Source organism: Rhamphochromis longiceps, linkage group LG18 (assembly GCF_057381845.1).
Source record: "Rhamphochromis longiceps isolate RC_006_pf linkage group LG18, R_longiceps_female_GT1.1, whole genome shotgun sequence".
Lineage (NCBI taxonomy): Eukaryota > Metazoa > Chordata > Actinopteri > Cichliformes > Cichlidae > Rhamphochromis > Rhamphochromis longiceps.
This window is the reverse complement of record NC_140574.1, coordinates 6,491,044-6,517,247: the sequence shown is the minus strand read 5'-3', so window position 1 is coordinate 6,517,247 and position 26,204 is coordinate 6,491,044. Positions and strand designations below refer to the sequence as shown.

The following is a 26,204-nucleotide window of genomic DNA, read 5'->3' as shown; positions in this document are numbered from 1 at the left end:
CCTCGAGGGCCGGTGTCCTGAAACTTTTACATGTGTCCCTGCAGCAACACACCTAAATAAAATTAGTAGGTCATTAGCAAGAGTCTATAGAACTTGACTGCATGCTGAGGTGGCAATTCAGCCATTTGATTTATGTTACAGCAGCTCAAGAGTGAATGAACATGTAGTTTTAGAAGTACTTTTTTAAATTAAACTTACACTTTTATTTAAATTTACTTGAGTAGAGTTGGGGGTTGCCACCATGCAGTGAAGTCTTGCTGATACCCTACAAATTTTATTCAGGTGTGTTGCAGCAGGGACACATGCAGAAGTTTCAGGACACCAGCTCTCGAGGACTGGAGTTCAACACCTCTGCTCTAGTGTGATATTATTCTGTTATTATATGTTACCTTATATATGTAATCAAAGTAGTTGAATTAGAATACTGCTGTAGATCATATTATACCCTTTAAAATAGAGTGTGGGATCTGTATGTAGTTTAGTTCTCATTATACTTTTGAGTTAACAGAACATATTCACATATTAGTTCATTAGATAAATGTGCATCACTCTGTATCCTTGATCTGCTGGGAATGTGTTACACTGTTTTCTTGACATGCTTAATTGTTGAATCATGAAGAGAAGGAGACTCTGTGTCTAAAGACAGGGGAGATAGATAGACCACATTCCACACCCCCACCTTACAGAAAGCAGAGAAACAACTGCCGAGGTCATAACTTAGGCGCTGTAACAGAGAAAAAATGTGATGTTTTGGCTTTTACGACTAGCTGGGGGCCACTAGAGACTATAAAAAGCTGAGCAACCCGTCACCATTTTGAGACATGTGCCTGACCCTCTGGTAGCATCTCTCCCGTCCGGACGTTGTAATGCTCTGACTGTTGAATTGTATGGAAATAAATGATTGTTGATTGAGCATTGATACACCGAGTATTGTCCTTCCTTCAGCCCAAAGATTCAAAGAACTGCGTGTTTTCAACAACTTGGTGCCGTGTGACCCGGATCTTTGGTGTGCTGAGGAGGTGTAGATTTGACCTTTGGTGAGATCGTGAGGCGAGGTGAACAGAGGACCGGTCCAAAAATAAAAAGGTAAGCACAGCCTGTTGTATTACAAATACCAAATGTGCATATTGGGCTTTCCAAATTAATCTGTTCGCTGAGTCACATGTATTTTCACAGTAAATTTGTCGGTGTCTGGTTTTTGGCGCAAGATACTAACAACATAAGTTGAGGCTGAATTCCAGTGTGTTAAATAAACTGCTTCTACCGAGATACTAATAACATACTACGTTGGTCTAGATTGCAGTAATCTGCTTCTACCGAGATACTAATAACATACTACGTTGGACTAGATGCAGCCACTTTACCTTCCACATTTAATTTTGTCTAATACTGGCTTCTGTAGCAATAATACATTAGAATTTATTCTGAAGACGCGGCCATTAGTTCAGTACATTGAAGTCGAGGTTTGAAGTTTGTTTATGGTGTCGGTTACGTCCTGGCTCTTGCCGGCTATGAAATAGAAGTTGATTTAAGGAAAAGCAGATGCTGGCTTCACGGTGCGGTTAAACACTGGCAACGCGAGAGCGAAACACGTCCGTAGGTTTGGTTTATGATACGGCCGTGTTCCGGTGATATGCGGCTGTGAAGTGCAGTAGTGGTTGGTGCTAATTTTAGTACATTGAACAGAGGTTTGACGGTGGTTTGTGGCGTCAGTCGAGTTTTTTTTTTAAGGGCTGCGGTCATAAAACAAAGTAAAATTTTACTTGCCAAGAAGTACATAGAGCAAAACCTGGTTTATGATGTCTGGTATAACTTCGGGGATGCAAGCATCACTTTTATGATGCGACTTTGCCCCGTGGTGGCGGTCATAATCGCAGAGAAAGGGGTATTTTGGTCTATGGTGCAGTGTGCTTTAAGAAGATCTAATAGTTGAGCTCAGAGGTTTCTGTGTAAAATTCCCGCTGAGGAAAAGTGTTGTGTGTGTGAGTGTCAAAGCGCGCTCTGGGTGAGAGAGTGTGTGTGAAGCTGCGAGGCGCGCTCTGGGTGCTGTCTTGTGGGTGAAGCGCGCACTGAGTGAGAGTGTGAGTGAGGCGCGCTCTGAGTGTGTTTTGTGTGGAGTGTGAAGCGTGAACACAGTGACAGTGACGGTTAATGTGTTTGATTAGGAGGACATTAGAGCAAATACACATTTTAGGATCAAAGGTTGATGCCTAGTGTACCTGTGGAACTTTGCCTATGGAGTAGCGACCCTCCTGTCCGTGGACGCGTGGCCAGGACCGGCGTTGTCCGGGTGCTGAGGTGGTGACTTGGGGAGGTGAGGGCCCCCGCATAGCCACGGAAATAACACTGGAACGGCCGTGTAATCACGGGTTCACATTTATTTCCGGACTAGAACAAGACACATTTTGCGAACAAACGTTGAGTCTAGATTAGTAAAGAAATATAAAAAGGTTGAATTCCTCGTTTCAGTGGTTGAAATTGTTGTGTGCCTGTCCCCTGACGAGTGTGAAATTAAAATAAAGAGGGAATTTGGAGCCACATAGAGATAGACGGGCATAATTGGGTGTATTACTCTGTGGTGTAATAAAAATAAAAAGGAGAGATAGTAAGAGGTGTGCAGTGGAGAATTATAGAGGAGTAGAGAGAGGAATGTGTTGGGAGACTGGCGTACAGTTTACGCTGTCAAGGTAGGCGTGTTGCCTGCTTATCTGTTTAAAAGTGATGAAAATGAAATTAAAATAAATCTCTTAGTGTGTTAATACAGGAAGCTGCGGACCTGGACCAACTGCCCCCACAAGCACAGCGGCCGAAGCAAAATTATAGGTAATGGGAACCACACCCAGCACGAATCAGCAGCTGTGAAACAGACAGCAGCGAGGAGAGAATTAGAGGAGAAATTAAGAGAAGTTTTAACACATAAAATTAGGGCCAACGGACTTGTGGAGGTTGGGAAGGCGTCCGGAGCATCACAACAAAAAGGTGAAACAAAAACACACACAAGCAGAGAAATCTGAGAGAAAGGCTCCTTTTAAGGTAACGCCTAGTTTGAGAAAAGATAAAATTAACCTGCTTTTATACAAATGCACATACACGCAATGAAGAAACAGCTTACACTCATGAACACGTGAAGATTTTCCAGCAAGGTTAAAGAAAAATTAACATACTTAAATGATGAAGTCTATACATTACTGACAAAGAAACCCTCTGGGTTGCAGGACAACAATTTAACAAAAAAAAAAAAAAAAAAAGGAACACTGGTCTAACCAACCAGGCAAGACGCAACAAATTTAGTGGTTAAAAGATTCAAATTGTGACATGTTTTCTGTTGATTGATTAATAAAAGTGATTACTGAATGAAAGAAAGTTCCTTTTTTGGGCTTTTAAACATGATCTTAAGAATTTTAACATATACCGGTGTTGTCCTGTCAACTTGGTGGGTTAGGAGTTGATTATATCGGGAGACAAAAAACAAAAAAAGGGGGAGAGAAGGCTGACACAGGGCCTGGCCCCATTGCCTCCCCTCTGAATAACACAGCCAACACAACAACATTTTCCTGTTCGTTTGTTTTTGTTTTTTGTTTGTTTTTGTTTTGTTTTGTTTTTGTTTTTTCTATACATATTTAATTACAGGCTGCTTTGCCGGCCCTGAAAGCCGAGGCTGACTGGACTCCTGCTCTCCCCCATACGTGACACTGACCAAATGCTGCAACAGCTGGACCCACAACAACGACCTGAGAATGTCAACAGACCTGCAGGAATGTGATCTCATGCAGCCGAGACGGAGAGCACTAAACCTAAGGCCCGTTTCACTACACGGGGGAAAATTCCCAGACTGCGTCAGCTGACAGAGCTGTGACGAGACGCCCGCCAAGCCCGAATGAAAAGTAAGGCCGAGCGAAAGAATGCTGACCTTGATAACTTTGCATTCACACTGTGCAGGACAGGGATGGACCAACACGGATGATCGGGTGGCGAAAAAGGGCGTGACCGAGACAAGAGGAGTAACTGAGGACAGAAGGCACCTCAGAATGGACAAAAACACAGAAGAAGATGCAGGTTTCACCTGCGGTGAACATCGACACTGGAGAAAGGACTGCCCCAATTGGGGTCAGAACCAGGACGGACTGAATTTTGAGCAGCAGCAGCAGCAGCAATGGTCGCAAACAAACTGAAAAGGAGGGGGGGCAGGACCCCAGGGCATGCTTCAGGCCGTGGTTTACCCAGAACACCAGAACAGGAAAGTGATGAACACAAACACACACACACACACACACACACACACACACACACACACACACACACACACACACACACACACACACACACACACACGGGAATGTTGATTCACTGAGAAGTGATGCACACATACACATGCACACGCTTGTGCAATGAAGAGTGATCCACACGCACACACACATACACGCTGATGCAATGAAGAATGCTTTGCTTATGCTGATATGCAAAATGCTGCACACAAACATCCCAATGCATAATTTTTATGAGGAGCCATTGATTTCCATTGATTACCATTGATTACTTAGAATGTGTTATATGTCACCTAGAAGGCATTTATGTAGAGTTAATAAGGTCTAAAAAAGTTTGGTTATGAAAACAATGTCTGTGCGTGATGTCTGTTTATGGCTCAAGGCCTTGACTGAATTCTTTGCTGTGCTTCACACAGCCCTGATGAGGAACAGTGGCACAGAGTGAAATTGATGAATTAATAGTGTAAGTTTTAGGTTGGAGTACGGCATTTTCTGTGATTGAGTTTTAATTCAAGGAGGAACAAAAGGTGTTACGGCACCTGAGGTTCTCATTCCCACACAATATTGTCCCGGCAGGAAGCAAAATGTTCCTGTGAATTTCTGGTTGATTGTTTGGTTTTGTTTAGCGCTAGCTTGATTTTATCAGTGAGCTTTGGCTTGTGTTCTTTCTCGTAAGCGAGAGAGGGATAGTTTTATGCTTGGACATGTCTGCAACGGGCCCTAGTTTGTGTTATTTTAGTAGTATTTTGTTGGTTATGTCTGTTTTCGTTTTTGTTACAGTGCACTGGAGAAAAAACATCTGAGAGGTGTGATCCACCGGTGGGGATATGTTGATATTTTGTGAGTTTATGATTTAACAATCAGCTCTTTAAACTAGGCCTGAAAGATTGAAATTTAAAGCGCTATGAAATATTATTACTGTAAACAGTTGCAAAGTGTGCTTCTCCATGATTGTAATTGGCTTGGGAGAAATTCACTTATAGGGAACACTGATCTAAAAGGATTGCACCGAGTCAATCCGGCCCAAAAAACAACAAGGAATTGTTTTCCTTTAAAATGATGACGTCAACTTGCTGGTGATGGATGCTCGAATAGGTTGCGCGTGAGACTCCATTATCAGCAACATCTGGTATGAATGTGTATGGAGGTATGCATGTGAATGGACTGTGATGGACTGACGACTAAAAGTTTTGACTAACTTGATACTGAGACAATGACTGCACCCACTTTAGGATTAGTAAATGCCAATAAACAATTCATAAACAATTCACCCAGCCGACAAGAGAAGGGTGGATGCTTCGCTTTGTTTTGTTTTGTTTTTTCAGGAGCAGGAGGATAAGAGAGACTGGAGGAGGAGACTCTAGCTTCACATAAGTATGAACTGCAGACTTAACACTGTGGTTGCTGATTTTGAGTTACTGATGTTTGCATTAAGAAAACTGTGCTATATTAGCTGTGTTTTGATTAAGGTATCATGTTATATTATTGGGAATGCCAAATGCTACAGTGGAGAAGACTTTTGATACCACTCATGACTGGAATATGTTATTATTAACCATAGCAGGCCACTGTAAAAAGTCAATTAAATGTTATAGAGGAAAATCGCCAAAATTGAACAATACCTATGAATGACTGGCCACATTCAGAATAGAGATATGCAATAATAAACATTGGTCCACATGATTTAGGTTCTCACTTGAAATAGTAAGTTATTAAATGTAGAATATAATCGACAGGGACATTTGATAGGATGTGGTACTGCAAAAGAACAAGAGCAAAGTAAATAAAGAAAATATTGTGTTTAGTTTGGATAAATTCAAATTAAAATGTACCATTACACTCAGAGGATCAATATGAAATAAAACATATGCAAAATTTGTAGGAAGTACATGACTGATAACTGTTCTGTCCTGAGCGTTTGTTTCTAGAGCACCCACTTGACCACACCAACAGTTTCTCGCCACCGAGGAGGGGTACTTGCAAAAAGAATAAAATAAAAATCTGAGTTTAACAAAACATTTTAAATGTAAATATCAAGCTTACCTTTCTTTTTCCATGAAATGTGCTTGTGGGCACGCCAGCCATTTTGAAAAGGTGGGCAAAACAATTGGCAAGGCCACACCCCCACACATGTGATATAATTTTAAAGGTACTGTTGCCCTCTCTAAGAAACATCAGGAATTAGAGGAGTGGCAAGTAGAGTATGCGAGCTACAAGCAAAAACTAAAATGTGTACTACAGTGTGCAAAAATGAAATACTGGGTCATCAGGGGGTCATGAGGGACATTTATAAAACTAAAAGTCCCACTAACCTTAAAGTGCACTTGAAAAGCCCACACAAGAAGGTTAACCTAGCTTACCTAGAAGACCTCATCAGGGGGAGCACACTCCCCCTCCTTGAAGAGCTCACCCACTCAACCCGCATCCCTAGAAAACAGCTAATCCCAGATAAGGCAGCGTGATGTATCCCGAGACAACAGGACTGGGACATCTAAATAAAGGTGTGAAACAATCGCCTTCAAAAGGTTATCAATTCACTTCAACCAAAATTAGGACCACTCGGTGCGGCAAGAGTTAATAGTTATTAGTCTCAACACCCAAGGATAACCAGAAGAGTATGACTGATATGATGGAACTGGGATTTTGTTACACTTAATTTTTGCAAAACACAAATAAAACTAAATTGAAACTAAGGATTTTCAGAAAATAAAAACTACACTAAACTAGCAAAGAATTGGTAAAAACTGATTAAAACTGATGAAAATTGCAAAACTATTACAACCCTGGTCCAGACTAAGATGGTGTTGGACATCTTCAGGGCAGAAAGGGGTTGGTGTGACCAAGGTGTGGTTTGGCTTGTTGTATGTACATTTCAAAATGTTACAGCTCTGGATGGACCAGTTACCGGGGCATGGAAGGATGACGGACTTTATTACATGAGGAGAAGGGACATTTTCGGGATCGAAGATCCTCAGGGATGACAAGGCTGGAGCAACGCTCCAATGAATTGACACATGGGAGTGTGTCAAAAAGGGGGAAGTTGGGTCCGAACATCAAACAATGGTGATATGAAAATTTCTATGAGTTTATTTTTGTGTTTAATAAATTAGCTATGGTAAAACTTAAGCTTATAATGTGTTAGACTTAGAAAGGGTTCACAAATTTTTGATTTCTTTTACACACACATAGATTATGATTAGAATAGGTCCTGAACATAATATTTTAAACCAAATTTGAATCATTAGAAGAACAATGGATAACAATATTAGATTATCAAGGCTAGGGAGAGAGGTGTTTTGGTTTTCTGTCTCTTGCAGAGAAAGGAACAGACACCAGACGGGGACCCGGAGATGTGAGGACCCTTCACAGCAGGGACAGATGTAGGGACTGCCGAGACAGCAACTGGGGTCAAGTGTCATGACGTTTGGGCTCCTGGAGAAGATGGATCCCACAAACACAGCAATAACCATGAAGGGGTTGGCGAAAACCAGGAACACCAGACCAACGAGGTTCGAGAGGCTCTTGGCAAAAAGGGGGACACGCCGGTGAACCCAAAACACACAGATCCTTGTTTGAAATCGGGGCAGAATAATCCCCAGAACTGTGCAATGACTAAAGGGTGGTCTAACCCCGGAGGTCGAAGAAAGAAGCTGAGAATCACCCAACTGGAAGACACTGGTAGCTGCAGCAATAAAAATAAAGGTTAAAAGCTCCTTAGACAGAGGTTCTAGTCTAAGTACATTTGAAAGGTATAAGGGGGCATTAAAATGGGAGTGGAAAACTGGAGCACCAAAATAAAGCTGTGGGAGAATTGGGGAGTGATGGGAGAGTCATCTGTAACTGCTGTTATGGTTGTAAATCTAACTTTGCTTGCATCTGAACTGCGTGAACACAGAGGTCATCCCACATATGGTCCACCCGTTAAAGGGGGACAGAGGGCCTCAGGATCAAGAAAACTTGGACCTTGCAACGCTGAAGTGCTTGTTATTAGTGATCTCTTTAATGAGAGATCAAAAGAGGGTATTGTGATATTATTCTGTTATTATATGTTACCTTATATATGTAATCAAAGTAGTTGAATTAGAATACTGCTGTAGATCATATTATACCCTTTAAAATAGAGTGTGGGATCTGTATGTAGTTTAGTTCTCATTATACTTTTGAGTTAACAGAACATATTCACATATTAGTTCATTAGATAAATGTGCATCACTCTGTATCCTTGATCTGCTGGGAATGTGTTACACTGTTTTCTTGACATGCTTAATTGTTGAATCATGAAGAGAAGGAGACTCTGTGTCTAAAGACAGGGGAGATAGATAGACCACATTCCACACCCCCACCTTACAGAAAGCAGAGAAACAACTGCCGAGGTCATAACTTAGGCGCTGTAACAGAGAAAAAATGTGATGTTTTGGCTTTTACGACTAGCTGGGGGCCACTAGAGACTATAAAAAGCTGAGCAACCCGTCACCATTTTGAGACATGTGCCTGACCCTCTGGTAGCATCTCTCCCGTCCGGACGTTGTAATGCTCTGACTGTTGAATTGTATGGAAATAAATGATTGTTGATTGAGCATTGATACACCGAGTATTGTCCTTCCTTCAGCCCAAAGATTCAAAGAACTGCGTGTTTTCAACACTAGCTATATAACAGCCCCACTGAACAGAGTCCAGAAGTGCACGAGAAGATGACCTTGAAGGGAAAATTAGGGTATTTTTTATTTTTTATAGGTAGAGACAGAACTTTTTGATCATATTTAACACAATGAGGCTGAAATTGTATCAAGAATTATGGAGCTATAAAAAATAAACAAAAAAGGTCTTTCCATTGAGGTAACTGGCCAAACACTGGTTAATTTGAGTTGCATAGGAAAATGTGTTTGTTGTGAGGTAGGCAGATCATCCATTTAGTGATTTCTAGAACTAAATTAAAACTGAGGAGCTTCGTTTAGCCTTGAGAGAATCTGCCATAATCATCTGGGATCCTGTGAATTTTTAAGAGGGACAAACTTTCCGAGTTTGTGCATTCTACTCTTGCGAGCACTCCTCCGAAGCCTCCGGTGATCGGCAAAACAGTTCAGAATTTTTTTTTTTCTTGAAGAAGCCAGTGGTGCTTCAAATAGGAAGCACAATTTATTCCTGACAAACTGCTTTCCCTGCTGACAACCTGGATTTCATTAAGCCTCGGCCTGGTGGAGAGAATGGGACAGCACTTTTTTAGATGGGCTATTTCCACAGAAGCTTAGAAATTTTAATCATTGATGAGGTCGGTGCAGGAGAGCTTTAATAGAAAACTAATTTACAACCCTTCTGCTAGCTGCATCTGCTCCAGGTTTCTGATAATACAGGCTGAGCTCAGAATATAAGGGGAGTGTTGTTGAGAGGTGCTGAGAGTAATGCCACCATGTTTGGACGACTGACATCAGGAGGTGTAACAGCCGAATTTTGGTTCCACTCAGAACTGATGGCTTTTGTGCTCCACCAGTAATGCAGTCTTTTCTTTTTGTGTCTCTGCCAACAGAACTGCAACACCTTTTAGGTTTTAAACATGTTAGAGAAACTAAAACACGGTATTATCCAATTTTGTTGATACTAAAGGCAATCGTTCACACTTTGTCAATAAATTAATTAAAGTCTCCTATAAAATCTACTTGTACATTGTACACTACTACTACCTTTAAGACACAGTGGCAAGAACGGAAAGAATAAGAGAAAGTCATTGTTTACATGCTACAACAGCAGCGGAGCGGTTCTTCTTCGCGTTGCCATCCTTGAGGCCGATGGTGCACGCGTTGGGTTCAGCTTGGTACGCACACAGTGCTTCCCACTCCTTCTCCAGGCGATCCTTATTCTTCAGGTGATCTTCCATGTAGGACTGGAGGAAAAGAGTCAATAGAGTAGGTGAGTCAGGCTTATACTTTCCCATCAGAGACAGATTTATATACATGAAACTTGCTGCGGTGTATTCATTATAGGGTTTCCCTTCTTTTAATAATCTTTGATTGCAATTGTTTTTATTGTGCTTTGGCTCAATATGGTCATGCCTTAAAATTCTGATTCTTTTAAAGGCAATCCTTAAAATTTCTGGTTCAGGATGACAACCATCTGAACTAAACCAATTACGATCCTCTATTTTAGAAGCTACATTTTTCTAATCTTTATTAAACGTTGTGAGTTTTTTCTCCAGGAACATTCAAATGAAAGCAAATAATTATCTAGTGGTGCCATTAAACCAAAGTATTAGTGCCAAAATGCATATTGCTATTTCACTTTATAAGACACACCTATCTTTAGCAGTGTATGCCATTACCTATTACCTATTAATTAATTCACTGACTTTGATCAACTGCCTACAAATTATTTTGGCATAAAACCATAACACTTGGCAAAGCCATGGTAATGGTATCTGATGGTGAACAGTGATGCTTTGTTTTTTAAGCAGCTTTGAAAATGAGCAGCCCGTGCTCGGAAAATATGGACGGTAGGCTCGTTTTTTAATGGATGAGGCAACGGAATGAGCTGGTGTGGTTCTTTAAATGGTACCAGCGGTGATTTATGGTGGCAGTTACAAATGGGACTGATCTTAATCAGAATTAGCTTCCAAAAAAGGCCTAATGGCTTTCTGCTAAAATGAGAGGAGTTTGTTAAAAATGGAAGTCGACCTGAGCAGATGTCCGCGCGGCGGAAGAAAATGGAGAACTGTCCAGATGAAATGCACGTATATGATTTTTAACATACAAGCACATGCCTACTCCAATGGCTAACGTCTAAGTGTTGAGGCTTGTTAGTTTCATTAAGTGAGCTCAAAATACTCACTGTTGAACAGCAGGCTTTACACATGACACTGCATTCACACGCACATACACACAACCCTACTGAAACACACAGACTTTCCTTGTAGTATCAGCTCTCTATTAAATTTGTCTCAGAGCTGCTAAAAGCAGCAATGATGTAACAGGAGGTCACAAGCTGCGACCCTCCACCTGCACGCAGCCGCTTATCAACAGCGGGAGGCCCGATCCATCAAAAGGCACACAAAGAAAATGCACATACACACATCTGAAGTAGAAACCACACATAAAGGTTTTCGTAAGGTCACATGTACAAAAAATAGTTCACCCACATACTGCAAAGACACAAAAGAAACATACGCAGGCAACAAGATACACACACTAAGCAAACACTCAAATACACACACAAAATGACAGAATATACACATGCACATAGAAAGCACGTATATAACTTAGGGTGCAGAAAGACACACAGTCCTACAGAAGACACACACACAGAGTCCAAATCTGATGCCTCCCCCCAACTGCCCTCTACCCCCTGCCCCTCTCTCTCCTTCTCTAATGCCAGAGTAATAGGGTTTTGTGGCTGTGTAAAGGGATTATTGCAATCCAATCAGGAGGTGCTGAGATCACCATGTGTCGGCCAAAGACTGAATAATCCCCTTACTGCAGAGGGGAGGGGGGGGGGCTTACAGCTACCAAAGGTGCTCAATAAAACCCGCTACGCAATAAGACTCTGCTCGAGCCGCCATTGTGGCTCTGACGCGCCACCTAAGCACCTGTAGGAAATGGGAGCATGAAAGCTGGTCGCATAGGGAGGTTGACGTAATGCAGCAGCCATTTTGGATCGAAAGAGAGTGAAAAGAAAGGGGAAGTGGGTGGAAAGAAATCACTGTGGGATACTGTTACTCAGCAGGGAAGGGTATCCAGTTGTGGAAAACACATTTATCGAAGCCACTTCGAGTGCAATTTCAGGGGACCTGTGCTCTACTTCAGCATTTCTATTTTATGCTCCACTTCATGTTAGAGCAGAATACATATTACCTGACTATATTTATTTAACGGTAATAACAGTTTCTGTGCCGATGATGAATTATTTTTGACTGGAGGTTAGCTTCACACTGACCATCTGCAGAATCTGCACTTTTACTTTGAAAATGTAGCTGAACTCGTAAATTTAGCTGTTAAAACCAAGAATAAGAGACTTGTTACAGAGATTTTTTTTCTCCTTGTGGAACAGCACCTTCTTCCTGCACTAATGGTGTCATACTGGAACAAACATCTTACATAAGGTGCTATCAGCGCCAGTGATGAGGCTTTTAAGAGCTAATCTAAATGTCTTAAAAGAGTCTTCTTTATATCTGATGCATTCTGCATCGGTGTAGGAAGTACAAAAAGGCTTCCAAAGCTTTCATGAGGACAAGAAAAGATGGATCGATGTTGCATTATATACATTTTAGAACAAGGTGCCACTTCAACAAGTAAGTAACTTTAAAACTTAAGTCTATTTGCAGATACAATTAATGCTGAGGGTCCAATTAAGAACTAATGAAATTTCATGCTCTAAGTATTTTGCAACAATTCAGGCAACAATCTTCCCATTTGTGAACTCAACACAAACACATAATGCATCATAACCAATCCATCGACATCCATCTTTTTTTTTTTTCATCCATCTTTCACACAGAGGCAGCTATCTTATTTTTAGTTAAAAGCTGACATCATCCTGACACGAGGCTAACTTCTCCGCAGCTGAATGCTTCTTCCTCCTCCTCGGCAGACCACATTAGAGTGATTTAACATCCATTTCCCGACGCACATTCATCCTCCAGCTATTGCCCTGTGACCTATCAACTCTACAGATCACATCCCAGCTGGCCTGATGGTGAGCTACGAAAACCACAACAGATTCCCAGCATGGCTAATCTCGACGGAGGCTTCCACTGCAGCATAATCTATAACACTTACTTGGCCAGCAACAAACGACAAGATAATGTGCTTTATATATAGAGTCGCCTAATCCTCTTAAGACACAAGCAGAGAGGATGTGGGGGAGGTGTTGGGGGCAGGTGGGGGAGGTGTTGGGGGCAGGGGGGGGGGGGGGGATCTCGGTCCCAGTCACATGGGACCAAGTAATACATTAACGTAGATAAGATGGTGAAAGCTGTTTCGCCTCAAATTAAAATCAGTGGGTGGATGATGACATGGAATTTGCCAGGGGTTTACGAGAGGCAATTAATTTTTGTAGGGAGGTGGGAGGGCTGGTGGAGAGGAGGGGCACTGCAGCTCACGAGCAGTCACGTTATTCCTTTCTTTGAAGCTGGTGATTTTTATTAATCACTCAACAGTTGCCTCACTTGAGTGCATGGCTGGGCATTAGATATAAATATTTACTTTTTCAAAGCAGAGCCAAACTTGTCTTGCTTAGTAATGGATTTGATCTCCTGCTGTGACGGTTCACCGAACGACTCAACTTTTCCCGAAACATACCGACTGTAACCCAGGTTTGTTGCCATCAAATTTGCTACTCAGGTCCCACATCATGGTGTGAAATTCAAATGAGCTAACTGTGATTTGTTTTCTTTTGTTATTGTTTTTTTTTACAGTTGTCACTGCAAAACAAAAGTATGAGAAGTCACAAGTAGGCACTTTTCAAAATGGTGGACAAGAAAAAGGCAGAACAGAATTGGGAAAGCAGTGGAAAAGGATGAAGAGTAAACACAAAAAAAGGCAATAGGGTAAGAAGAATATGCAATAAAAAGCTGCGTGGATGAAAAAGCAGGAAAATTGGGTAAACGGTAAAAAAAACAAAGAAGAAGAATGAAAGATGGGAGGGGCATGAAGAAAAAAACGGTTAAGAAAATTGGTAAGTGGCTTTTTGCTTTTTGAACTTTTCTCCACCCGGAGAACTTGGGTTGAGAAAACAATCTGACCTTTCGGTTTCAAAGAGTAGCGGGCTGGTTTAAAACTATCATGTTCCTTCCTTGATTTCCTGACATTTTGAAAAAATAATTTTTTTCTACATGACACTGGTATTATTAGATGGAGTCAGCTTGGACAACTCAGAGCTACAGTTTGTTTCACTGAGACCGTGGAGCTGTCCAAGGTGCTGAAGCACACTTCCAGGCCAGTCTGTGTTAATACGATACATCTGCTCTCTCTGTTTTCAATCTCTCTGCTCTTTTCTCTCTCAGGCCAAAACTGAAGTGGATTAAAAGGAAATGACATAACTGAAAAAGCTCACAGCCTGCTAACATTAACTAAAAACCAACATTATCACGGCCCGTGTTGATGAGCACGCTGTGACTTACAAACTACCAGAATCCTCAGTGTCCTATCGGTTTTATTTCCTCAGTGGAAACAACAACATGGACTTCAAGTTAAATGAGACATCAACTCCTCGTCTACACAGAAGGCTCCTAATAAACCCAGTCCACTGGGAAAGGTTTACTATTATTAAACAGCATAGATGCAATTAAAAGGAGTCCATTTGAGTTACATTTTATGTTTATACTCCAACGACTAAACAGCAACCATTATTAAATGGGCACAGTAAAAGCATATCTGACTGCATACATTTGTTAGATGAATAAAACATCGTGATCTTTGAAAATCCACCGTTCTGGATGTAGCAGAGGATGCTTCTATCATTATTCTGACAGTATTGCTGGTATCACAAAATACTGCAAAAACCCAGAGTTGTTCCTGTATGTGTACGTATACATATTAATTCAGCGGGTGTAAGTTTTATATCTTCATATATATTTATAAATATACAAAGCACCTTGAGGCGACTGCTGTTGTGATTCGGTAACATATAAATAAAACTGAAATGAATTGGTTATCAAAAATCTACGTCATAACTAATCGCTCAACTAAAGCAAGTGCAATTATTTCCTAATCCCAACTGCATCTGAGTAAAACCATTGCTTGTAATTAGAGGAATTAGAGTGTTTAGTCAGTATGGTCTGACTTAGCCCAATTCTCTTTGTCTGGAACATCCCTGGTGTTACTTTTAGAAGAAGAAAGAGCAACATCATGGTGTATTTTGGTAGCAGGAGCACCAAACCAGAAAATTCCCCCAAAACTTTGGACCTACTTAACCTAAGGCAGCTTCTAACTGACACTAGATCACAGATGCTGACCAAGGATTTTATTGGTATACATGTCCAAAAGTTAGAGTGTAAACTTTGCAAATCACAGTTCGACAACATGGCATTGGCATATCACCTAAAAACTGCAGTCTTACTTGTCTACATTCATCAGTTTAATGCTTCAGACTTTGAATGGGAAGATTTCTTTAACATATTTTTTTCCCACCATGTTTGGTCTAAAAATGATTTCATAACAGGCACCCCATAGTCTACTGTTGCTCATTTAAACCCACCAACCTATCACCTCTCCCTCAGGACACATTCATTTGTTGAAGAGTAGGTAATGATTTTTATCCAAGTCATCAAATATCCTCTGTTTTCCTTCCTGATTTTAAGATTGGGTTAAAAACAATAATACTTTTTGACTCCTTATAGACTTCTTTTGGAAAAGGAAAATTGTTATTAGTGAATTTAGAATTTAACAATTTAAAGGTTTAAATTAATTTTATGGGGATGAGGGTCTCTTGTTCTAAAAAGAAAAGGCACCATATTATATGTATGAAATGTTGTGATGAAAAAGTCCACTTACACTTTTTGAATTTGCTCTGAAGAGGCTTTTAAAATTTGCATTCATCTCCATCACCTACACAAAATTAATCATCATAGACACATTAGAGTCACTTAGTCTGTCTCCTTGGTTCCCTCTCATCGTTTTATACATTTGTTGCTATGATTTAACAATTTCAGCAATCATCCTGACCAGACTGTGGCCCACACACTGACTGAATGCTTGACAAACACTTTATTTCATGCCACTCTCCAGCGGTGACACCTCTGCAGATATGGATTCATCTCACGGAGATAAAGTAAACATACCTGCAGAAGTTCAGACCTTGTTGTCAAAACTCAAATCTATTTTCATCTGTATGTGACCTAAGCTTTTTATATGCATGCATTATATACTGTGGGTGCGTTTGCCAAACGTTTTAGCTTGGCTGTACGCTTGTGTAAAACAACAGAGACACTCTGCAGTAGCAAAGGGCTGCAGAGGGAGTCATCTCTCCTGAACACAACTCTGGTGCAACTCTCTGGGGTAATTAGTATCTTTGTGCCTATTGAACACATCAAAAAGGCCGCTCTTTCACATCTTGCCGGCAGCCTCATATTGCACGGAGAGAGAGGTGGAGGCAGGGTGGGGGAGTTGGGATGAGGAGGTGGTGGTGCCGTGGGTGGTGGGTTGTTGAAGTGAGTAGGTATGTATCGCAATTATGATGGCGCTTGGCAGAAAGCGACCAAGGTTCAATAGAGATTTTCATCTGCTGTATTGAAGAGGGAAATAAGACTGCTTATAGAAACTGTGGGTGTAATGAGATGTGCAAAAACAAAAAAAAAGACAAGAAGAAAGATGAGAGAGAGAGAGATACAAGAGGATAAAAGTCTGTGTGTGTGTGTGTGTGTGTGTGTGTGTGTGTGTGTGTGTGTGTGTGTGTGTGTAGTTTGTAGTAGTTTGAGTTTAAAAGACTGGTTAAAATGGTAAACCAAGTGGGAGGCAAGATGATAAAAGTGGAAGATAAAAAACATCCTATTAATAGAATAATTAGAACAGAACAGAAATTTACTCTAAATATTATTTTGTAAACTCCTTCTCGGGGAAATTAACCTACTTTGATAATCCAACTGAATCCGACTGAAGTTTTCATTGTTTTCTCTGAACGATCAATATTAGACATCTTATTTGGGCCACTGACGTCATTTTCACTTGGCACAGGAGCTGCAGTGTTGGTTCCTAGAATTAATTTAATTGAACATTTTGACGATAGCCTAACATAAGGTTATTATTTTAAGAGCAACTTACAGAAATAAGTTGCAACAATCTCATTTTGTTCGTTATTTTGATGCATTTTTCATTCACATTCGTAGAAACACGAACACCAAAAAGCACAACACAGGCTCTGCTGGATGAAAAGCTAAACCACTCGAGATGTGGGCACATTTAGTTTAACCAAGGGATCCATTGCCTAGTGTTATTCTTCTCTATTTTCTTTTCTTTTTAAAATAAACTGATTTCATCAGCTCTGGGTGTGTAATATAGGGTGCACGTGTGTTGGTGTTATAAAGAAAGGTACTCTATTTAAAATAAAGATAAATTATGAACTTTACAGAAAACAAAACAAAAAAATCAGTTACACTAATGTATTTTTTTTCTTTACTAATAAGGATTAGGAATACTATAACAAATTGAGGTAACTACAATTTCTATTTCTAAAAATGATAGCTCTATTACCCAGCAGTGCCAATTAGTTAAAAACTGTAGTGGACTAAAGTTTGTTCGTCATTTGAAAATTTCATTCAGATCCAGTATTTTTATTTTCACATGAAATATGTTTGCAGGGCTGTTAGTGGTGAAAAAGTGAGCTGCTTTCGACATATTTCACATTGTATTGTGTGATGATTACATCAAAACTGCTCAGCTGGAAACTCACCAGGATCATGTGACCGGTTGAGATGTCCATATTTGAGTGGGCGGGCTCTTCGCTCCAGGAGGAAATGCTGCTCCGTGCCGAGGGGCTGACGGCTTGACCGCCATCGCTGAACTGAGAAGAGACGCTGTTGATCCTGGAGGAGATGGGCTCCGGACGCTCGGCTGGGGGCTTGACTGCCATGCGCTGCCGACACAGCTCCTACGGGAAGGAAGGCGCTACAGATTAGTCACTGCCGTCACGTAGGTGGGACCTAGTAGTATTTTACTCATGCATGACTTACGACACTTGGCTGACAAATTTGTTTGAAATATCTTAACACTACTGATATAATTAGAACTAACAGCAGATAATGTTGCCTTGCTGTAGCATGCTACCTTCAAAGGGAAGTGAATAAATACACCTGACAGTTTGTAAACGGTAAAATAAAAACCCCACTAAAACATGGAGACAGACTGAGAGCTTGCTTTTGCTGCAGTTGCATCTGATGAGGTTGTTTCTCTTTGATGAACAGTAATGGTGGTAGCTGAGTTTAATGTTTTCGTATGCTGCTGTGTTGAAGTTGTGGTCACTATTATTATCAGAATCTTAGCAAGCTTTTGAACCGACCTTTATTTGACACATGTCAAATAAAGTTGTGGCTGGTTAACACTCATTGGTTTCTTCATAATTGCTGCCCAGGGACTAATTATTAGAGCAACAGCTAATAGTACAGTACACACCATGGTTGGTTTTTAAAATAACTGAACAGTAAAATCAACTAAGCAAGTGAAGAATTAATCACTCTGATCTTATTTCAAAGAGGTTTATTTATTATGTGACAGAGACAGCTACTGATTAATCTCTGGCTCCTGTCTCCCTCCCTTCACCCTCAACCGGCCAGGGCAGATGGCCCCGCCCCTCCCTGAGCCTGGTTCTGCTGGAGATTTCTTCCTGTTAAAGGGTTTTTTTTTTTCCTTCTCACTGTTGCCATAGTGCTTGCTCATAGAGGCTTGTCTGATTGTTGGGGTTTCCCTGTATTATGTTAGGGTCTTTCCCATACAATATTAAGCATCTTGAGGTGACCATTGTTGTCATTTGGTGTTATAAAAATAACACTGGAATGAACTGAATTTAGCATGTTAACAAGTTAGCACTGGCTGGTACCCTTTTGTACCATGTCTGTCTTCCTCATTTCAGAGGAAAAATTAACCCTGGCGAAATAGTGTATCACTTCTTCTGTAAAGTGATTGATTGTGATGGAAAAAACAGACAGCTGAAGAATAACACAGTACATCCCAGAAAGGCTGAAGCTCTTGGCAAGCAACAACTGTAGCACAAAATGGATATGATGGAGAAATGGACTAACGTCAGCACTGCCTAAAACTAGAGTAGCTGCAAAACACCAGCTACCCCATATACATAGGTAATTCACATTTAAAAAGCAGTGTTTTAGGTCACATGGCCATCACTTGAAGTCAGTCATAAGTTCTCAGAATCAAAGTTGACAGTCCAAACTTTTGCCAGCGGAACAATGAAGCTTATTTAATGACTTGAGGGTTCTGTACATATGAGTGTAACATTCCTGAGCTCATTAAGAACCGTTAGTTTCATCGTGTTAATTAGCATTTCCTTCCAAAAAAATCCTGCCTTCTTTATAATGTGTATTTGTGAGTGTTCTTATTATTTCTCTTTTTGTCCTCTAAAATCTAAAAGGCTTAAAATCATAAAAATGAAAAAGGGCCACTGTGGGCATAATGAGTGAATGTGAGTAAAGAGTGGATTCAAGCAACAGAAAATGGGATTTGCTATTAAAATTGGGCTTAGTGTATTCTGACCTTCATAAACAACTTTCAGTGACAACTTGTGTAGTCATGCTCCTGTAAATCACAAGTTAGTAAAAAACCAAACAAAACACACGAAAAAACAGCAAACTCACAACAAAAAGAATAAAACTAAAAGACATTTTGAGCAAAACTGAAATCCTTCCGACTGGCTGTAAACACCTGGGCAGGAATGGTGAAAGAACCAGACACTTAACAACCAACTGCTGAATGCTGGCCAGCTTCCAGGATGTTGGTGGAAAAACAGCATGCATGCTCAGCAAGCTTCCCCTGAATACATAAAAAAAAAACTTTATAAAAAGGTTTTGGCAAACTATGCCGCTCAGTTTCTTAGCAGCAAGTACAATATCTTCATACGCCTGAGCAAACTGTCATTTTCTGGATACGTGACCACAATGAAATATTGACACCACATCGAACTTTCAGTCTGCGTCTTCTCTACACAACTCCCAGCAGGACCTTTAGTGAGCTGTAAGGAATGACTGTGCCACTTGATACAAGAGGAAGGAAAAACACACAGTTTTTGATAATCCAGAACAAAGATGTGCAGAACTAAAACCCTCATGTTACAGTTAAAACTATCTGTGACCTTATCTGACATGTTTAAATGCTACTGATTATTTTGTGGCATATAATGTTTCGATCTAATTTCCTCAGTTTTGTTTTGAACATACATCAAAAAACTATCAACGCAGCACTTCATGTGTGGATGTAAAGAAACTCAAAGACAAAAGTTTAAGACTGTGAAGTTAAAGATTTAAAGATGTTGCTATACGGTAAAATAGCATTGTGGTATTCTGCGATAACCATCACGTGTAACACAATTGGCTGTTTTTTGAAATATCTTTAAAGGTGAACTTTTTCATTTTTTCAAATGGCATTTAAGTTAGCAATATTGAGAATGATGAAGGTGGTTGCCTTTTCTACTCTTTCAATAAATTTTATAAAATAAGATTATATTTTGATTTCTCAGAATGGGCAACATTTTTAAAAAAAATCGTAGTGTTTTTGGAGGGCATATTCCTTTAAAAAAGAGAAAGATACATGTGCTAATTTAGTGTTCAACCCTTTATTTGACTGGGTTTTTAGGCCAAGCAGAGGGGTATACTCGACATTAAAATAGCGTGCACTGTTTTAATGCGTTTACAGTGTTGGATGACTTGTTTTACTGAAAAATGATGAGAAACAGTCTTTAGAGTACATTTTCCTTGGTTTTAGCGTTGTGTCAGAAGTGTTTTCCAATCAGCAACATGCTTAAACTCTGCTGTGCTTTTTCTCATTTTCTGTAACATGTATCCTGTTTCAGAGATGGACTCTACCAAAGATTGAAATAAGGTCAACATGTGTGGAAGTACACCCTGTTATTAAAAGCTCACCCTTCAGAAAGCTCTTCTCTGATTTCTAAGGACATATCCTTAATAAAGTTATTTCAGGAACACAACTCTGTCTGGTCTGCCCACCTGCTCATTCTTTGGGATGGGCGGCCAATCAGAAGAAAATTGGCTAAAAAAGACAGTAATCTCTTGATTTAAATAGTGGGCTTCAGAGAAATAAGGATTGTATAAGATAGTCTCAGTATTGAGAAATTTAGACCCAGCCATGCAAAAAAGGCTGTGTAGCTCACCTGCCACAGGTGTAACATTTGCCTGGCTCATGAGATGGTTCAACACACAACAGGTTATATTCAAATAAATCTCTTTCAAATTGAATGCAGCTTGGAGACGGGCCTTGGGGGAATCTTTGTTTCTGTTTGCCCAATTGGCTGATTTGGTTGTGGGTGTATAATTGCTTTGTTTTTATTGTCTTCCTGTCTCATACCCAACCTCTTTGAATGCTGTAACTAGAATCTTTCCTTAAGTCAGACAACCTGTTAGTCTAACAATAGCTGAAGTTTTGCTGTCATTTTGAACCTGCCGAGGTTTATAGGTAGTACAGAAATAAGCCTTCTGCATTGGAAATTAAGCAGGCTTTCAAATAAACCCGGTTAATAAAATCTAAATAATAAATAAATAAAATCATCTAATAATTGAGTAAATTTGTAAAGGAACAGTTACCTGGCACATCCTTTGCTTTGTACTATTTTAAGCCATACATCACCTGCACGAGCCTACAAGGACAGTGACTACAACAGGAGACCTGGACCAAAACTCTGTGGGTATCTGTGTTTCTTAATGAGAGAGACGCAGATGATTAACTGACCCTGTGTTTGATTGACGGTGGAGGTAATGTGAGCAGGCCTTCATTAGTCCGTATCTGATCTGTCTGATGTTCTCGTAGGTCGGCACGCTGACAATGATCTCATAAATGTGTGCAGATTATTAAAGTGCTTCGATGCCTGGCCCGGGGATTCTGACGGCGCTGCGGGCGGTGGTGGGGAAACATAAACACGCTTGGATTTAAAAGAAGTGCGTACTAGAAGCTGTTAGAGGAAGCACTGACCTACAGTTAAGTAAAGTCTCAAGTGCTGCTTTTATTTTTAGACTTGCAGTGTCAGTGCTTTGCAGCAGCCTTGTTTTTAGCACGTTTTAAGTTTAGTATGTAAGTATTTAGCATCTAAGTTTGTTGTTTTTAAGTTGAAGGCAGCTTTTGGGTTAGGGTTTAAAACTATTTTGAGTGGTCCTGATGACATTTTATATATTAAATAATTAAATTGTCAATAAAAAAAGATCAACAGCCCTTTCACATGTCATTATTAAAACTAGTCACAATAAGGGCATCCCAGCGTCAGTTATCATTACTTATCATTACATAAGCATAACTGACGTTGGCATCCATTCCCATGTGGATTTTTACTTTCCAGTGTATGTAGAAATATTTCTCAGGGTTCCTGAGTCAATGGAGAACACTGAGAAGTAATTCTGGAGAGTTTTACAGTATTACTCTTATTTATTCAAATGTTTGATTTATGGATGGAGGCTAAGTGGATTTATCAGATTTAGCCGTGTGTCTCTGGTTACAGATCTGCAGTGCTGTTAGTTCAGGGTTGTAAATCATCTTATCTCGTAATAACACCACTTTAATCGATATTCTGTATCAAATGATTAATGTATTAAATAGTTAGCTGTGTGATAACTGCATTATTGTATGATGAGGTGTCCCATTACGACCTTGACTGACCCTGTTGGAGATGTGTTTGGCATGACTAACTTTCCTGATGTGTTCTGAGTAGTTGGAGGTATAGACCACACTAAAGGCTGCACGTCCCTTTATGAATGATGCTCACTAGTGTTAAGGACAGGATATATTTTATTGTTTTAACATTTAAATGCGAAAAAGTAAAATGGCCTGTATTTGTATGGCACTTTACTTAGTCCCTAAGGACCCCAAAGCGCTTTACACAACCAGTCACCCACACATTCACACACTGGTGATGGCAAGCTACATTGTAGCCACAGCCACCCTGGGGCAAGGCTGCCAAACACTGCCGCCACCGGGCCATCTGACCACCACCAGTAGGCAACGGGTGAAGTGTCTTGCCCAAGGACACAGCGACTGTCCAAGCCGGGGCTCGAACCGGCAACCTTCCGATTAAGGCGAACTCCCAACTCTTGAGCCACGATCGCCCCGCGAAGTATTGAGAAAGACACACAGACTGTTGTCACAGCTCACACAGGGGGTTTTATGGCACCACACAAACTACCCAATGTCAAATCTTTAATAAAAGACCAAAATAGGCCCCATAAATATCCTTCTGGCTGCTAACTACACCAGTTTGCCCGATTTCCTGTTTTTGCTACATCCTCTGAGCTCCATTTTTTGTGTTCAATCCGCTCAATCACACCGAATTGTGGGCGTTTTGTCACACATGATCAACAGCATTCATACCAGAACAACTGCACACGGTGAACTTTGCAGCTGCAGCAAATTTTTTTATGATGTAATTAAAACTGCCTCAAAATGGCTTCCCTCCGAGAGCCAATTAGAGCTTAAAAAAAAATCAAATAAAATAAAATAATGTGAAGGAAGAATATAACTCGGGACAGGTTTAGAGTGTGAACAGTGCAGATTTACAGTGCCAACACCTCCCCCATCCCGGAGCAGTGTCCATACAAACACGAGTATCTTTTTCTTTCTTTCTTTCTTTCTTTCTTTCTTTCTTTCTCTTTTTTCTTTTTCTATTGATTTTAACTATACACACTTCATCACTTTAATGACTTTGGTTTATCATCAGCATGCCAGTCTGATGCGTATTTTCCAGCTTTGACTAAACTGACAGAAACACCAAACAACACATGCTAATGCCTTTGGCACTAATATCACTCAAAGCCTACTAAAGAGTGGTTGGCGTTCCCTCTCTTTCTTCTTTGATTCAAAATCGTGACCACTCACGAGTGAACAGCCTTCCACCTTCAACTTTTTGCTTGTTTACGAGCATGTACGCTAAGTGCACTGAATGCAAAGCAGCCATGCTGTACGGTCGTGCATTACTTGGGACTCTGTAACAGTTGGGTTCCACTGAGTCTTTTACTAAAGACATTACATCTTGTTTCTGCTCAGTGGCACTGAATCCATGCAGTCTATTAGATGCTTTTAAGCGAAACCCCTATTGTTAGTGTATTCAAGGTCATCCAAAAGCCCAGTGCTGTGCCAAACAGCAGATATTGTAATGCAGCAAATGAAAAAATTATCTTTCCAGGAAATCCATACTGGCTTTTGCTGCCTTCTCGATTAATTTATAATGAAAGTATAACTCATGAATGAAATGCTTTTTGGCAAATCTAAGGTTTGGAGTCATCTAGATCAACTACTGCATTAGATCTGACAATAAATAAGGGTGGATATACAGTATATGTTCAGCATGATGGAGTACCAGTCTCTAAAGAGCTTTAAGTCTTTTTAAATTGATTTTAAGACACAATCCATTCGATCAAAAGAAAGGTCTGTCTGGGAGGGAAGGAATCATTATTAAAATTGATGTCAGCATTTAAAAGCAATCTGAAAAAGTTTTTTTTAAAATCTTTTTTAATTATTAGAATGTTAGCATAGCATAGTTGCTATATGAAACTAAGAAACTCGCAGGTAAAAAGACACAGATTCACAAGAAGTCAAAAATAGAGTGCATACTAAATTTGCTCCTGACACAGGCCTTTTTTATCCAAGCCACTAAATAAGAAAGAAGAAAATCAAAGAGCATGATGTGGAAAAGATGCACATGTGCCACATCAACTCTTCCCATATGAATAAAGGTTAAAGAAAAACCCCAACAACCCCCTCTCATGGGCGTCATGCCAGGGAATCCACTTGGTGCCACATGACCATCTCGAATCATACATCAGCCCCGGGGCAGCACAGGGCGTGTAAGTGCTGGGAGGCACGTGCCACCCGAAGCACCCCCTTTTCAGAAAAGCTTGCTAATAGGGACGAAGGTTGGCTTTTGGGGTGTGCCAGCAGAGCCTGTCAGGCTCACAGGGGTACCTCTGTTTACATGCCCCTCTGACCAAATCAAATTCAGGGGCCTTCACCCAAGTGCCCTTCCTCTGTGCTTAAGCAAACTAGCAAATAAAAGGGGCAACCTAACCGAATCTGTGTTAAGGAAAAGGGATTTAAGGAGTAAAGTAAATTATAATTAAAATATACATAGAACGGATACTTTAAAAAAAAGCTTCAGAAACAGAGCAAAGAAGAAAAGAACAGAAGGGATACAGAGAAAACAGAGGTGTAGGACAGAACGAGAGTTATTGTTTGCTTGTTTAATCTAAACTGAGATGAACTGGAAGTGCATTTTGCACATATTCATTAGCGATGTTAAGATCTTATGATGTTAATGAAAGTCCTTGAAATTGAATTGAGAAAGAGAGAGATTGTGAAAGTGGAGTAAGGCAGGCTGAGGGACGCCAAAAAAGAAAAGCTAAAAAAAAACCCCTCATCAGTAACAAGTCTATATTTTTTTCTTTCTTAAAAAACATGCAAATATGTTCATTAGTTATCAAAGCATTTCTCGTGTTTCAAGAAAATTCCTGGTGTGGGTGATGATATCTTTAAAAATGATAATGCTTCAAGATGATATCTCTTGATTTGTGAAAAAAACATCCATGCAAAAAGTTGAGCCTCGCCGCAATCTAGTGCAATGATCTCACGCTGCGGAGCGGATAGTTTCCTCTCTGCTTTGAGGGGGGAAAAAAGACTTTTAGTAGCAGATAAAAGTTCGAATCAGATGTAAAGATAAACTGACAACGACGTTGCAGACTCCCATGTTGGCAACAGAGTAATCCAGGGACTGACTGACTGACAAGCATCATCCACCATCTCCCCGCCCAGTGCTCTGACACGCTGCACACAGTCCTCTGTCGACGCTTGTCAATCAACATCTCCTTTGTTGGTGTCGGCCAATCCCACGTTGCCGTTACACCGTAACTGCTTGACTGACGCGCTGGGAGCCGGGGAGCTGAGAGCCAAAGGTGGAGGGGATTCAGAGGGAGGTGGTGGTGTGGTGACGTGATTGGAAGGCGGTGTGTGTGTGCGTGTGTAAGGATGTGAAGCGAGGCCTCAAACAAACGCGCCCAGGGCAAGAGTCATTAATATGCAGCGGTTGGTTAGAGTGTGCATGCATACACACAGCACGCATGTGTTTGTGCATATTTGTGTCTATTTGACAGCCAGCATGAAGGAGCTGCAGTAGTAAGGCCGTCAGGCAGCCTGCCGCTTCCTGTCTGCTTTAATTGCATGTAGCCCTGGAGACTGTGCGCGCACACACACACACACACACACACACACACACACACACACACACACACACACACACACACAG

General features: G+C 40.6%; 1 protein-coding gene and 1 long non-coding RNA gene across 3 annotated transcripts in view; one reads left to right on the top strand and one right to left on the bottom strand.

Moving 5' to 3' along the window:
* Positions 1 to 26,204, bottom strand: part of LOC146647597 (receptor-type tyrosine-protein phosphatase N2-like) — a 231,715-nt gene that overhangs the window by 36,658 nt on the left and 168,853 nt on the right. For both annotated transcript variants that reach the window (XM_085390215.1, XM_085390216.1), the window contains 2 exons: positions 17,637 to 17,834; positions 9,996 to 10,143 (listed from right to left, as the gene is read on the bottom strand). In XM_085390215.1, the coding sequence (XP_085246341.1) occupies positions 9,996 to 10,143; positions 17,637 to 17,834 (346 nt within the window). The remainder of the gene's footprint in view (positions 1 to 9,995; positions 10,144 to 17,636; positions 17,835 to 26,204) is intronic.
* LOC146647599 (uncharacterized) lies at positions 403 to 4,332 on the top strand. Its single transcript, XR_014908455.1, has 2 exons — positions 403 to 1,994; positions 2,033 to 4,332. It is a non-coding gene; the product is annotated as an uncharacterized LOC146647599 (long non-coding RNA).